Source organism: Oenanthe melanoleuca, chromosome Z, assembly GCF_029582105.1.
Source record: "Oenanthe melanoleuca isolate GR-GAL-2019-014 chromosome Z, OMel1.0, whole genome shotgun sequence".
NCBI classification, from domain to species: domain Eukaryota; kingdom Metazoa; phylum Chordata; class Aves; order Passeriformes; family Muscicapidae; genus Oenanthe; species Oenanthe melanoleuca.
Genome location: NC_079362.1, coordinates 32772282 through 32786836, shown reverse-complemented (window position 1 = coordinate 32786836; position 14555 = coordinate 32772282). Strand labels below are relative to the sequence as shown.

The window sequence follows — 14555 nt, the reverse complement described above, 5'->3', positions numbered from 1 at the left end:
CCAGTATTGCCTCAGTAGGAAAAATTCTGATCTAAACCAAAATCCTGCCAGATTTATAAAGGTGCACTACCTTTACAGAAATTAATCAGCTTGAAATCACTCAGAACTTGCCTAATAGTAAAGTTTTTACACCAGAGACTTAATCATCATACATACTAACCAACTAAAAAGAAGCTTGTATCACTTTGTCCTAGTAATATTAATTTTCCATAACAAAAACCTGATGTTTCTTTTTAGTGTTTCCAGTCATGACCAGCTTGCTTAATCATCAGTTTTCAACATTTATTTAAACATGAATACCTAATCATTTACTGAAGATGAACTCCCAAGACTAATTTTCTCTTTCTGAAATACTTCAATTTATTAACAAATAACCTAATCCCTGTTGTATTTATAAGAAGACACTATTTTTAAACAAACAATTTGTAGAACATACATATTATGGATTTTGTGCTGCTGCCTGTACAGATTAATTTGTCTCAAACATCACTGAAAGCATATTTCAGCTGAAGATTCACTACTGAAAGAAAAAAATACTTTATCCTCTGGAGAATTAAGCACTGAGTTTGCTCAAAATAAGAGAGAATGGGCTGAGTCAAATACCCCTGAATTAAAATATTTTGTTTAAAATCGTAACATGGGGAGACTAGAAATGCTCTTTACTCACTCTCCTCAAGAGAAAAATAAGGAAAAAAAGCAGACTTCAGCTGCAGAGGAAGAAGGAAAAAAAATCAGACACACATACACATCAGTACATCAGACTCAACGTCCATCATCAGAACACAGTCAAAGAGCCATCTACTCTCTACATGAGAAAATTTGCATATGAGGCTTCCCTGGAACCCCTGAGTAAAGTAGAGGAGAAGATTTAAAGAAGGCCAAGACTAGGAAATAGGCCATGAATCACTATATATGCCAAAACGTTTGCAAGAAAACGTCAAAACTTAACCTGCAGAATACAATTTATCTTCAACAGGTTAACTAAAATACATAACTCAAAAGGCAAGTAGATGCAGATTAGTTCAAATGGTTCTTACCTCATGGTTGTAATCCAGTATTCCTTTTAAAATTTTCTTCAGATTGCTTACCTATTTGACAAGAAGAGGAAATACAATAAATACAGGGAATATTTTACAGAGAAATGATCATGAAGTGGGTAATCACAGAAGAATCACACAAAAGAAGGATATAATTACATCTATTTACCCGCAGTTAAATTTAGAATCATGAAAGTTATGCAAAAGCCCTTACAATCAGACTTCCAGATGTGATCACAAATCTTTATTAATTCACAGAACCCATTTAAATTTATGAAAAATGTAACATTGTCTTGGATAGGCTTTAAATCAGATCCTACAGCACCAATGTTTTTAGGTATACTTGTTTCTCTCAGGATTATCTTTGCACCCAGAAGTTGAAACATTCTTTTCCTCCTTTCTTCTCTTGAAGAATCCTAGTAATCTACTTTCTGCACTGATAAACCTCTTCTTCCAAACCAAAACCAGCTACTGCTCAATATCATCCTTTATTCCCAATCCATATAACTTATTTGTTATTTTTCTCATTAATTATTCCTCTTAGCTCTTTCATTTTTGTTCTTACCATTCTCTGTCCCCCCTCCCCGCTCCCAGTTTTTACAAATGAATGTCTGTCTTACAGTATCTGGCAAAATTCATATTTCTCTGTGATGACTTCACTGCTATACAAAGGTAGCTTCTGTTCTCTCGCATAACCAATGGCACCAGTTAAGTATCTCTTGCTGTACAGAATGTATGTCACATTTCTCTAGTACTGAGTACTGCTCCCTTCCCAGCAAAAATCCACTCGCAACAAGTCTCTGAAAATAGTATGTTTAAAGTAATAAAAATGCCTGTGGGTCTCTCAGGTGAAATTCCAACTCAAAAAAAAAAAAAAAATCTTTGCTGAAAGTAACTGCTAGCAATTACCACCAATTACTGTTCAAGCATTTTAAGAAAATAATTTAGATAGTAGAAGCAGCACACTGTTTCCTGGGACAGAGGAGTGGCTGAAGGAGCTGGGGTTGTTCAGCCTGGAGAGAAAGAGGCTCATGGGTGACTTATCACTCTCTACAATTGCCCGCAAGGAGCGTATAGCCAGGTCAACCTCTTCTCCAAGGTAACAAGAGATGGGACAAGAGAAAATGGCTTCAAGTTTTGCCAGGAGGAGTTTAGGCTAGGTATCAGGAAACATCTCTTTGTAACAGGCTACCGAGGACATGACTGGAACCACCATCCTTGTGGTGTGCAAAGAGCTGTGTAGATATGGTACACTGGGACATAACTTATTGGCAGACTTGACAGCTTATGGTTGTATTCTACGATCTTAAGGATCTTTACCAATCTAAATTATTGTATGACTGAAGTTTAAATAGGATCTGCAAAGACTATAACTGATAGAAACAGGATTCACAAAGTCCTCACCTACTGGAGCAGCCACAGGAGCAAACTGTGGAACTGCAATGAAGGGAAAGCAAAACTTCTCAAGTTGTAATTGCCTCCAAAGCCCACAGGGAATTTTATATTCTTGACTGCATTTCAGAAATACCCTGTTAGGAGATTCTGTCCACTTATAGAAGTTATTTACTTTCCAAATGACCTGATGGTTGTGATACTGAAATCCACGGGCAAACTCAACACTTCAATATGGTCAACAAACAAAATGGGGCGATGAAAGTAAATTCCAAACTCAAGAAAGAAACAGGATACACACACTAAGAGACTTTTGTCAAGAACACCAAAATGGTAACAATCTGATTACCTGACTCCTATTAATCTACTCCCTTTTGGAAACAAGTGCCAGAAGTTGACACCTTACTAAGATAAACGAACATTCTGGCTGTCTCCATAATCATTGAATTTTAAGTCATACAAGAAACAAAAATTCATTTGGACCTTAAATATGGGTCCAAAAAAAAGGGACATCAAATACCCTGACAACGTAGAACGAGAACTGGAGATGCCATATTATAGCATGCATATGAGAACATTTACTGTCTCTCCCATAACAGTGTAATAGGCAGTTTACACCTCCTACACCAAAGCACATACTTTTGCTGTACTATTACACACAACACAGCATGGTTATGTAAGAATTGCAACTATTCCCTAGGCGTCTACCCAAGGGCAACCAAGACCACCACTCAAAGGCAATGCACAACCATAACCAAAGTCCACAACAGATGTAAGAATTTATGGAAATTAAGAAATTTTATTTTTACGTCAAATCACCACAAAGAATACCACACTGATTGGAATATTATTTTCAATCTTGATTAATTAAAATCTTCCGGTTTATAATTTACCTGAGTCTGCTGCAGAAAGAGCCACAGAAACGCAAGGGCCATGTTGCTGAATTTAAGTCCAGTTTACCGTTGAGAACATTGTGAGGAACCTTGAACTTGAACATAATCCCAAAAAAATGAGAAACCAAATTGAAACCTGTGAAATACTACTTTTCCCCTCTCCTTGCAAGCATTTTTAAATCAAAATCCCTTAAACGCAAAGAGCCACCTTCCTCCAAGTAACCTTTATAGCACTTAGAGTTGAGACAGTGGAACAAAACCAATATTGATCAAAATTCATCACGAAAACAAGCTTACAGGGCAGCATCCTTGAAATAAGAGAACCGCAAACAAATTGAAAAACAAATCTTCACAGTTCTATTTCATCCCCCTGTCAATCAACAGCACCAGGGTAGCTTGTTTTCAAGAATTAACTGTACCATCTTTGTATTTGGCACACAATCACCCAATTGTGAGGTTAACGTAGCTTCTTTATAGACTTATTTTAAGACTAAGGCTGACTTAAACTTAACCATGATCTTCAGTATTACTCCAGACAGCTCTTGATTTTTTTTCTAATTTGCATGCAGTGAATAAACCAGGTGGTTTTACTGCCCCAGGCAGAGAGAGGATCATCATAGGGAAACTACCACTAGTATTTTGTACTTTGAAACTGAACTGAGTAGTTCCAGCAACACTTATGAGGCCAAAGCATATGAAAGGAAGAACTCAAGCACCTGAATGAAAATAAACAGCCCAAGAAAGTGTTAAGGCAGCCAATTATATCAGAATTCTAAGTCACAGGAGGCGATGGCTGTTCGGAATTACTTTTTACTTCCTTATGCACACAGGAAAACCTAACTGTAGTTAACAAAGACCACTAAACTGTGTAATGTCAGAACACAACAGACAGAATTGCCAATACAGATTATGACTATAAAGTACATCATAAATACATATAAATCATCATTCGGATGTCAGACCACATGAGATGCCTATTTGCTTGCATCAGCAACATGAGTTATTCCTTTCCCATAAAAATATACACTCTACCCTCCCAAGGCCTTTTAACATTCATTCTCTGCAGCCATACTTATGCTGGAAAATATGTGAAGTTTATTGGGGGAAAAGAAGTGATAACTACATTTTATATCACCTGTATTGCAATTCACAGTAAACAGATCATTAAGTATTTCTATCCATTTTCAATCTCTTTACCAGCCTCTTTACCATCTGGCCTTTCTGTTTTAATTTCCCAATCTCATATTATGAATAACAGGATATCTGCATGCACAAAAAGCAACCTGAATATTCTCACAACTTTTAACACCTAAATTTCACCAATACCCACATCAGAGTCGTGTGGGTGTTCTTTGTATTAAATTACCATTACCTCTCTGTTAACAGCCATCTTGGCTGTAGTATAGCACTATATGCTAAGCACACAGTGCTCAGTATAAGACTGATCCTTATTACAGAGTAGTAACCTGATAAACTGACTGGAATGAAGGCAGAGATGATGTGACCTGCCAACACCAGAAGACTTCATGGTTGCTTGTTTTTTCTCCTATTTTTCTTTTATTCTCACTTGTCATATAAAACCTCTATTTAATTAAAATATACTTACTGTTTCAAATCTCACAGGGGCAGCCTGTCTAGGTTTCTCTTTTTACTAATATTGTTGTGCAACAAAGGGAAAGGCCAATGATATGGCAATAAAAAAATGCTCTTAAGCTTGTGATTGCTGAAAAAAAGGGAGCATGGGTTATCTAACTTCTTGGTTCTTCTCCAACGTTATGACACCCAGTCTCCAATTTTGCATTATACTTATATTACATGTATGACTGAAATTCTGTTTGTGCTGAAATCTCTATGTAAATTGGCTTTTCTTTTTTTATTTCAGATCTTGAATAACCTCTGGAAATGTTGCTAGAGCACACTTTCAAGTGGTGTGGGAATTCTTAATCAATAAGCTATAAGATATGTCATTAAGGCACATTTTTATCCATTTGCAGTTAACAGGTGGGGTATGGGGTGGGTGGGCATGGGGGTGGCTGTGTGCACGCACACCAAGAAGGAGAGGGAGCACGTGTGTGCACAGTTTGTATCACTCTCACACGCATTTGGTTTCTGATTTAAACTGCATTTTGAAAGAGTGAGTCTCGTTGCTGATTACAGATGGAACCTAGAGAAAGATTAGCTAGTGAAAGTTCACAAGACTAACACAGCTTGCTACTATAAAAATCAATAAAACTGCACTTTAAATTAATGTTGCAGTCTGAATGCCAAAATGAAAAGTTCAGAAGAAAAAGTCAGAAATCAAACTGAACAATGTGTTTCCTTTCCTTCCTAAGCTTCCCACACTGAATGAAAGAGGATGGCAGGGAAAGTGGGACAATTTTATGCCATCGCTCAGACAGCCAACAGTTTATTCTGTAATTGCCAAAACTGATGCGCATGTACCAAATCAGTAATTTTTTTCTTGATTAGGGAATTTCATTCCTGCATAATTTTGGCAAATTATTTTCTAAGCTGCTTTTAATTTTCAGTATAGTTTATGTTCAAGATGTCATCTTCCTGAGCCATGAAATCCTATGTCGTACAATTTAAATCTGAACTATATAGAAGTGTTTATTGTACCTGAGGAAAGAGTTAACGTCTTTGCTTTTTTTTTTTTTTTTTTTTTTGGTAAACCACTATAAAATTGTAGGTAAGGTAGTTTTTTTGTTGCCCAAGGATGAAAACAAGTTATAATATACATTGATGTATGCTATGAGCATGAAATTTTAACCTGAAGAAGTAAAATTTCTCTTGCAAATACAGTAGACAAAGATCTGGTCAGGTCTAAGAATCAGAATGCTTGCTGAATGGTTCCTACTTTGCAAACTCCCGAAGTTTTAGCATTTCCCTTTTTCTCTCCTGTGAATTGAGCAATTTCTCAAGTCTGGCAACTTGCCCTGAAACCAGGAATTTAAAAACAACCCTATGAGTTGTTTTGATTTTTTTTTTATGCTACAGCTACAGGAAAAACACTGCAGTTATCAGAAAACAAAATGCTAAAAAAACCAAACTAACCAAACCCATGCCTCCCCCTCCTCCCTCACCACAAAAAAAATCTCAGCCTTATGTTCTTTCTTCTCCATACAGGATAACACACAATTTAAAATTAACAATCACATCACTCATTACCTTCTCCCAGATAACAAGTGACAGGACAAGAAGAAACAGCCTGAAGTGGCACCGGGTAAGTTTTAGTTTAAATATTAGGTGAAAGGTTTTCACAGGAAAGGCTGTAGACCACTGGAACAGTCTGCCTGGCAAAATGGTAGTCATTAACCATGAAAGTGTTCAAAAAATGTACAAATATGGTACTTGGTGACATAATAGGTTGTGGTGAGCACAGTGGTGGAGCTATGTTAACAGCTGGACTCAATCTCAAAAGTCTTTCCCAACCTTAACAACTCTATGATTGTATCATTTTCTGAGTACTTCTATGAATAGTGGTTAGGTGGGCTGTACAAGACTAATCTCTACCAGCCCTCCCAACCACTGTTTTACAAAACTTCCTACACATTACATTTTATGGTTTTTTTAATGTATTTTCCCTACTAGACTGGCTCCTTGGTGCGGTTCATGATACCAAGAGCTCGTACAAGTAGTGACTGTTATACCAGATGGCATCAGAGGCAGAGACTGACCATGTTTAGCCCCAAAAAAATAATGCAGCTCATCTGCACAACATTTGACATAATCAAATTATCACTTCTCATGGCATTTCTTAAAGTATGAAGGGAAAGCTATATTCTAGAGTCATGCAAGTATGATGCCCACATCTTAAATCTAGTAATGAGTACATTTCTAAAAGGAGGTGAGGGTCAGTCTCTTCTCACAGTTAGCAAGTGACAGGACAAGAGGAAATGGCCTCAAGTTGTACCAGGGTAAGTTAAAATTTGATATTATGAAAAAATTCTTCACCAAAGGCATTGTCAAATATTGGAACAGGCTGCCCAAGAAAATAGTTGAGTTACTGAGTTGAAGTTGTTTAAAAGAGGTGTAGATGTTAGGAACTTAGAACTTAGAGCTTAGGAACATGGTTTAGTGCAGACTTTGGTAGAGCTGATCTTAAGTCTTTTCCAAGCTGAACAATTCTAAGAATAGAAATGCACAGACTGGAGTGCTCCTACAAACCAGACTGTAAATTAAGGACTGGACGACAGACATTTGGAAAACTAGACTACTAAGAATGTTTTCTTGGATATAAAGAACAGTTGGCAAAGTATTGGATTACTTTCCTGATTAAAAAAAGAGTTAAACTATCAAAAAGTTGTGTCTTTTAGTATTCTTCATGAAAAGAGAAGTGGTATATAGAAATGTACACAAAAAGGTGAATTATACATATTTCTTAAACAAAACAAAACCAGTCTTTAGTTCTTGTTTATGCAGGGACTTGAAAAACAAGATGGAATGACATCATGAAGAAACTGAAATTTGACCTGATGTCTTGCCAGCTTCAGTCACATAAGGAAGTTACTAGATTGCTCAGCTTTTTTTTTTTTTTTTTTTTTTTCACACTTGCTAAGCTTTTACATCTGCCAAAATGGTGGGAGACATAAAAATAAAATATTTATTCCTCAAACTCCACATGACAGTTATAGAAGCTGCTGCTCCACATTTGATCAGCTCAAATGCTTTTATAATGAACAGTTCTCAGTTTGTTATCCTCCACATTTAACAGCCAAGACTTCAGTACTCCTTAGGAAAAAAAAACAACCCCAAATTTACAGAAAAGTAAGACCTTATATCCAGCTGTTCACTTGCAATTCCATATAATTCTCTGCAATTTCATTTATATTAAGTGCTCTACATGCAGCAGATGCCAAAAGCATCCTAAAGGTTTTTTAGGGATCATGTCTTTTATTCATCATAGTCAATATATCTTCATCAATGTACCCTCACTTTTGCTGGCAGCCCCAGTAGACAAAACATTCTAAAGCATTCCAAACTTCACACAGCTGGTCAGACAGCAGAAACTATGCTGGTATGTTCCCTGGCCAAGTCAAAACATAAACAGCAGCAGTGCACTCCATCTTTGTCTCAGGAAGCATTCTCTGTGTGTCCCTACAATTCAGAAAGTGATGTAGATAAGCCTGTAACTACTAGAGCATTTCAGAGTTGAAGGCCTTCCCCAGATGCTCAAAATAGGTTTCGGTGGCTGGAACAAAATGGTTTTGCAAGAAATAAGAACTAACAGTAAATTCATAACTATTTTTCTTCCCCAAATTAATCAGGCTGGAAATGGAAATTTAGAAAATAATTCTCTGAACAAAACTTGTCAAAAATTACACTAACATCTGCATGTGAGACTGTTCTTCAGATTCTACAGCAAAATGTTCCTCACTCATAGTTCTTATAAGTTCTATTTTTTTCTCTTCAGGTTTGCAGAGAAGTGCTCAAATGCCAAGTGACAAAAATGACCAGGCAAACAGACTGTGGTTAAAAACCATGCTGAGTAGAAATACAGAAAAAAATTACTTCCTTCTTCAAAACTCAGTAGTTCTGCAGAGCTGAAAAGGTAAAAGGAAGCAAGACTTTGCCATTTTTCTTTAAATATATTGCTTATTATGTTCCTATTTTTATACAGATGCTTCTCAAAAAAGCTGCTTTTTTAAAAGCTGCTTTCATAATGTGCATTAAAAAAATCTCTCATTCAACATTTGAAAAACTAGAGGTTATTGAAGCATAACATTTATTTTAATGTTTTCTTTTTAAATCATTAAAACCTGCTTACAAATTCAAAATGTCTTTGCTAAAACTGTGCAGGACAATACAACATTAAAAACAAGTAAGTATAATTTAAATGGTCTAAAATTCAAAATGCTGCCTAAGAAGCAAAATCCTGATTCAGAAATTCAAGAATATTTAGACACAATATTGTATTAAGAACTGAAATACAGATTCACAGACAAGCAAAGTAAGTCAAATACCTTTAGCCTCCAATTATCTCCTACTTCCGTTTTGATTCTGTTCAGCCAATTTTCATCAAAGTAAGCTGGATCTCTGAAAGATAAAAAGTATATTCATTAAAAACACGTAACAGAAATTGAGAGTACGCATTAGTCATTAGCTCCTATCTCAAGTTTGAGTTAATTTAAATTACTCTTTCTTCCATCTGATGGACTGCCTGAATATAGTAGTTCAGAATCCTGTTACTACTCACTTTTCTAAGATCATGCATCCTGTTGACAGCACAGCTTCATTTGTGTGCCAGTAGCAGCTTATGCTTTTGAGGAAGCTTATCTATATTTTGAATGCATTTTGCCAGTTTTCCCTCCATAAGTCCTAGCTCTTAATTTCTCCTTTGGTGCTGCAGAAATGTTTACTTGCATTTCTTAAAAGTGTTAAAAATTATTACTTTTCCACATATTATGGATCCCTACCATTGTACACTGCTTACAACTATTCAACTTCCAAAAGAAAAGCCTGGAACTGAACAATACACATGCTGTCTTGATACAGCAAGATGAGCTAGGAAGCATCACTAAAGCTTTTATGACTATGAACACACTTCACTACTTCATCTACCAAACACTATCAGTTCTTGAAATTCTCTCTTCACAGTAACCTTACCCAAATCTTTTTGTGAACAACTATTCCTCAGAAGTTTTTCTATCCTCTGCAATTTTGACAAGGCAATCAAGAAAAAGAACAGAGAACTCCTACACTAACAGAGTGTATTTCTATTTCTATGGACTTCTCCCTATGCATTTTTCTCCAAGCACCTTCCACATGCTGCTTCCTCAAGACACCTCCTGAGATTCTCTCTCCTGCTGCCAAGCTCTATGAGCCTCTAAAAGGCTAACATTTTCTACTGCTCAGTTCAGTCAAATTTTCCATTTATCATAGAAAATTTTGAAAATACTACTATCAGAATTAAGGAGAAAGAATGTATTACATATAACTGGTTTTAAAGGAGTAGGAAGGGCTCATACTTCATCCAATATATAAAGTTAATACAGTCAGAGTGAAAAAATCCCCACCTTTCTATTGTTAGCAAAATGCCCTTATGAACTTGTGTTATGGTTTCAGGTGAAGTACTCTTATTTTCTGGATTATACTGCTGCATTTGCCATTGATTACTATTAGATTTACCGCTGCACCTTCTACACATAGAAGAGTTCTGGACTGAGCTTTTCTAAGGGCAAGATGCCATGAGATCCTTTGGCAAAACTTCAAGAAAACTCTGAATATGCCTGGAGATTCAAATAACACCCATATCATATATACTGCAATCCAGCAATTACATCATTACTTTTATTAGAGCACAACTTTGTAGCCACACTCTGCATGTGATGCAGAGTGCTGTATTCTCCACAGTGTCTTCACAATGCATCAAGGTCTCCATGCTGTATTACAACTACAATACGCAGCAATGGAGGAAGATCACAAACAGCAATATTTTTCTACTGACACATTTTCATTGCTATTTTTACACACTTTGTTAAAGACCCTAGTGAAGATTACAGCATATTTCGTTTCCCTTGACATGGCATCCGCAAACATATATCTGGAAGAACAGCTTTAATTACTAGTTAAGTTGATGACTCCAAATTACTTCCATTCAAAACCAGTACAGTTCTAGCACAGATGACAGAATCTTAAATTACGAAACAGAAAAAACAATGTCTCATCCCAACCATCACCTGTTTTTTAAATATATGCTTTCAAATAGTTTTCAAATGGCCTCTCTGCCACAAGAAGACAAGTAAACCTATGAATGACATTGATTCAAGTATATATATATAAGATCTGTGACATACCATGAAAGTTCACATTCCGTTTTTACATGAAATAAATAGCTCCAACTGCAAAAAGTCTTAATTAAAAAATCTTCATTTGCCTAATTTGCACTCAATCATAACAAAATCATCTGGACACTAATGAAAAGAATGACAGTTCAAATCCCATTTTAGGTGTGGGGTTCAAAAAACACACTGATGACTATCAAATGGGTCTTCTGGGAATGGCCAACACACAAACAAGGTTGCTTAACAACAGACTCACAATTATAAAGTATTTATGCAGGTGAGAGAGAAAGCAGGTGTGCTTCACCATCAAAAAAACCCAACAGTAGTTCCTGAAGGATTGTACCTTATAATTTTAAGGCTTGCACTTGGCCACTAACATCTTCAGCTGCTTCAAGGCTGCAGTGCTGAATATATCAATCCTTGACATACCATTTTCATGGTAAATAATGGTTCTAAGAAACAACATGAGTAAGTACAAACAACACCCCACAAGAAAAATTATATTTGACTGGTCAGCTGATATTGCATATCCAGTTTTCAACAATAACAGCATCAATAAGGACATCATCAATAACAAGATTTCAGAGTTAGGTCCAACTCATTTCATTCTGGAAGTCTGAAATACAGCAGAAACTAAGCAGCTTTTCACAGCTACTACTGCAATAAAAGTAACACATGGACAAGCAACTGTCTCTTTCAGTCTTGATGAAACTCACAGGCTACCTAAACCCTTATATATGTCATCAGACATACTTAAGGAAGGCCCCTGAGAAATAAATCTAAATTCAGTGTGGTAGTTCTCTTCCACAGACCCCATTTGTTTCTTTATTTGTATGTATACAAACCTCATGGAAGCATCCAAGTGTCCAGCTGAAATCAATACCACGTAACAGTGGTCAAATTAGCACAAACAATTTTTTCTAGAGAACCTTCATACAGCAATAATTAATAGCACACTTTGCCAGGAATACAATAAGCAGAAAAACAACAAGTTGTATATCAACATCAATCAAATCTAGAATGATCATCCTTTCTTTAACTTAGATCACCTACCATTATAATTTTCTTTCTCTTCAAAAGTCTAATTAAAGTTCATTACTAATACCAACAGCAACGCTCTCCCTACGTAACAAACTACTAGAAGTCAAACCTGAAATAAAAACTTTTCCACAGAATTTTCCAAACATACTTTTAAAAAGAGGCTTCCAGATGTTATGTCATTCACAGCCTTTTTTGTAAACAAGTCTCCCTTCAGTGTATTTTTGGGGATCAGGATTCTATCAAATTTAGAGTCCCTTAACCACCTTAGGCCATTTCATGTGAATCAACAGCATTCTTCTTACAGTGTTTGAAAAAGCATCACCTAATCAAATATAAAAATGTGTGCCTAAGAAGTGAGCAGCTAAACTATAAGAAAATTGATAGCTTAGTTGGAGCATCTTCATTACCATGAGATGACTTGTACACGAACTAAGTATTTTGAATTCAGTAAGTTTCTGAGCCTACATCCCAACTTACACAATCTCTAGCACTGGACAACTTTCAGGTTTAGAAAGGTATTTGTGTATCAGTTGATTGCTGACTACTATGTCAGTAGCACTGCAGATAAATGGGATTTTTCTTGAGATACTTATGCTGTTGTTAATGCTCTATCACTTCATGTGATGTTTTCAGCAGTGCTCATTTATACTATCTCCATCTTATTTTGTATGCAAATTTTCCTTTATTTAAGCAATCATCTCTCTGCATCACAGATGCCAAGAGACAGAAATACTCTTCTGAAGAAAACCAACCCACAGAGCATGTAGTGTAACTCATGATTATTACTCATTTTAACAGCGGTAAAGTAAGCTGCTCCAAAAAACGTGTAATATACAAAATCACAACTTTTGTGTTTTGCATGTGTTAAAACATACACAGTGCGTTGCAACGTATAATATAACAAATGAATAATTCATTGAGAGGGACGAAATGCACAGATGACAAAAGAAAAAACCATACCATTTCTTACATTTATCAAGGCCAATATGACAGAGGAAGAAAGAATCAAAACAAGAGGGACACCTGGTATTAAACAGTCTCCAGAGTGGGATGAAAGGAAAATTTAAAATTGTAGTATAAAACAGGAAATCATGCTATATTCTAGGGATATCAGTGAACAGTGAAAACAAAACAGTGCAAGCTACACAAAAAAAAAGGATGTGATTCAGTAGCTAGCTATGGCACTTCTACCAGCACACAATTTTAGGCCAACAGTCTACTCATAAAAAAACTAAGCATTTTCTTTTGCTTCTACTACTTCCTCCTGGCGTACATCAATACTGAATGTGTACAGGCATTTTATCTCACTGTATTTCACATCAATCCTAGTCACAGGGACTAATGCTAGTCAGAAGGACCACCACATTTGATTAGAAACAATGAATCTTACAGAATAACACACAAAAGATAAGCTAAAGCATAGGCTGAATTTCTTCCTCCCGGATAATACAGTTAGCACTAGAGAATTACATTCAATGGTACTTTAAGCTGAAATTCAAAGATAAAGTTTTAACGTTATAAAGGATGAAAATGTCCTTTCGGGATTTACCAACACCTGTTTTTTAACAGCTGAGATTGCAAGAAAAACATTAATGCTTGGTTACATAGAACACACTTTTGCAATTTACTATCATACACTACAGCAATAGTGAAAAGTTTCTGAAGGTGCCAGTAATTTCCTCTGTAACTTTTTTTCTCACAGCTTCTATCAGCAGTTTTGTTAAAGAAAATTTGCTACATTTGTTGTGATGTCTGGCACTTACCTACAAATGGGCTGCTACTGTGAGTGCAAAAAATATTGAGGATGGTGTATGAAAAATTAAGAACCATAGAAGAAACTGTCAACCCTTTCCACCTGGCAAAAGGCACAGCTCTTTTTTATCAGCTGATGAGTAAGCAATGTTCTTCCTCTTCTCCTTCCTCCATTCTTTCTTTTTCTGACAATAAATCCTACAATTCTGTTTTGTGCAAATTTTATGTATGTCTAATACAACTGATTCCCTGAGCTAGGGATCTCTCAAAACCCATTCCTCATGATGACCTACATCTTCTATCCTCATAAGTACCAGTGGACTCTTCCTATGAATGCAGATGTAAGAAAGAAAAATAGAAAAAATAGAGTTCACTATCAAATCTTTAAGTTTTTTAGTAGAAACACTATTATTCCTCCCGTCTCTGGAAATATATCCAGATCACTGGCACACCCCAATGCCTTTAAATTTTCATCAATGCTTCTCTTTACTGGATATATTAATCTGCTCTTTCAGCTATTTTTTAAACATTCATTAATTTACTATAGTAAAATTCTGATGCATACAAGTTCTGGCAACTTTCCCTTCCCTACTTTTTCCTAATTAACCTCCCCTCCCACTGTTATTAGTCTCAAAAAACACATACTTAAAAAGGGC

The 14555-nt window shown here is 35.9% G+C and overlaps 1 protein-coding gene across 3 annotated transcripts in view; it reads right to left on the bottom strand.

The window, feature by feature from the left end:
• HOOK3 (hook microtubule tethering protein 3) overlaps nt 1-14555 on the bottom strand; it is an 84519-nt gene that overhangs the window by 52371 nt on the left and 17593 nt on the right. For 2 of the 3 annotated variants that reach the window (XM_056514639.1, XM_056514638.1), the window contains exons 3-4: nt 9286-9358; nt 1038-1088 (exon numbers count right to left, since the gene is read on the bottom strand). In XM_056514639.1, the coding sequence (XP_056370614.1) occupies nt 1038-1088; nt 9286-9358 (124 nt within the window). Of the gene's footprint in view, nt 1-1037; nt 1089-3322; nt 3418-9285; nt 9359-14555 lie in introns of those variants that run through there. The other variant, XM_056514640.1, reaches the window with a different exon arrangement.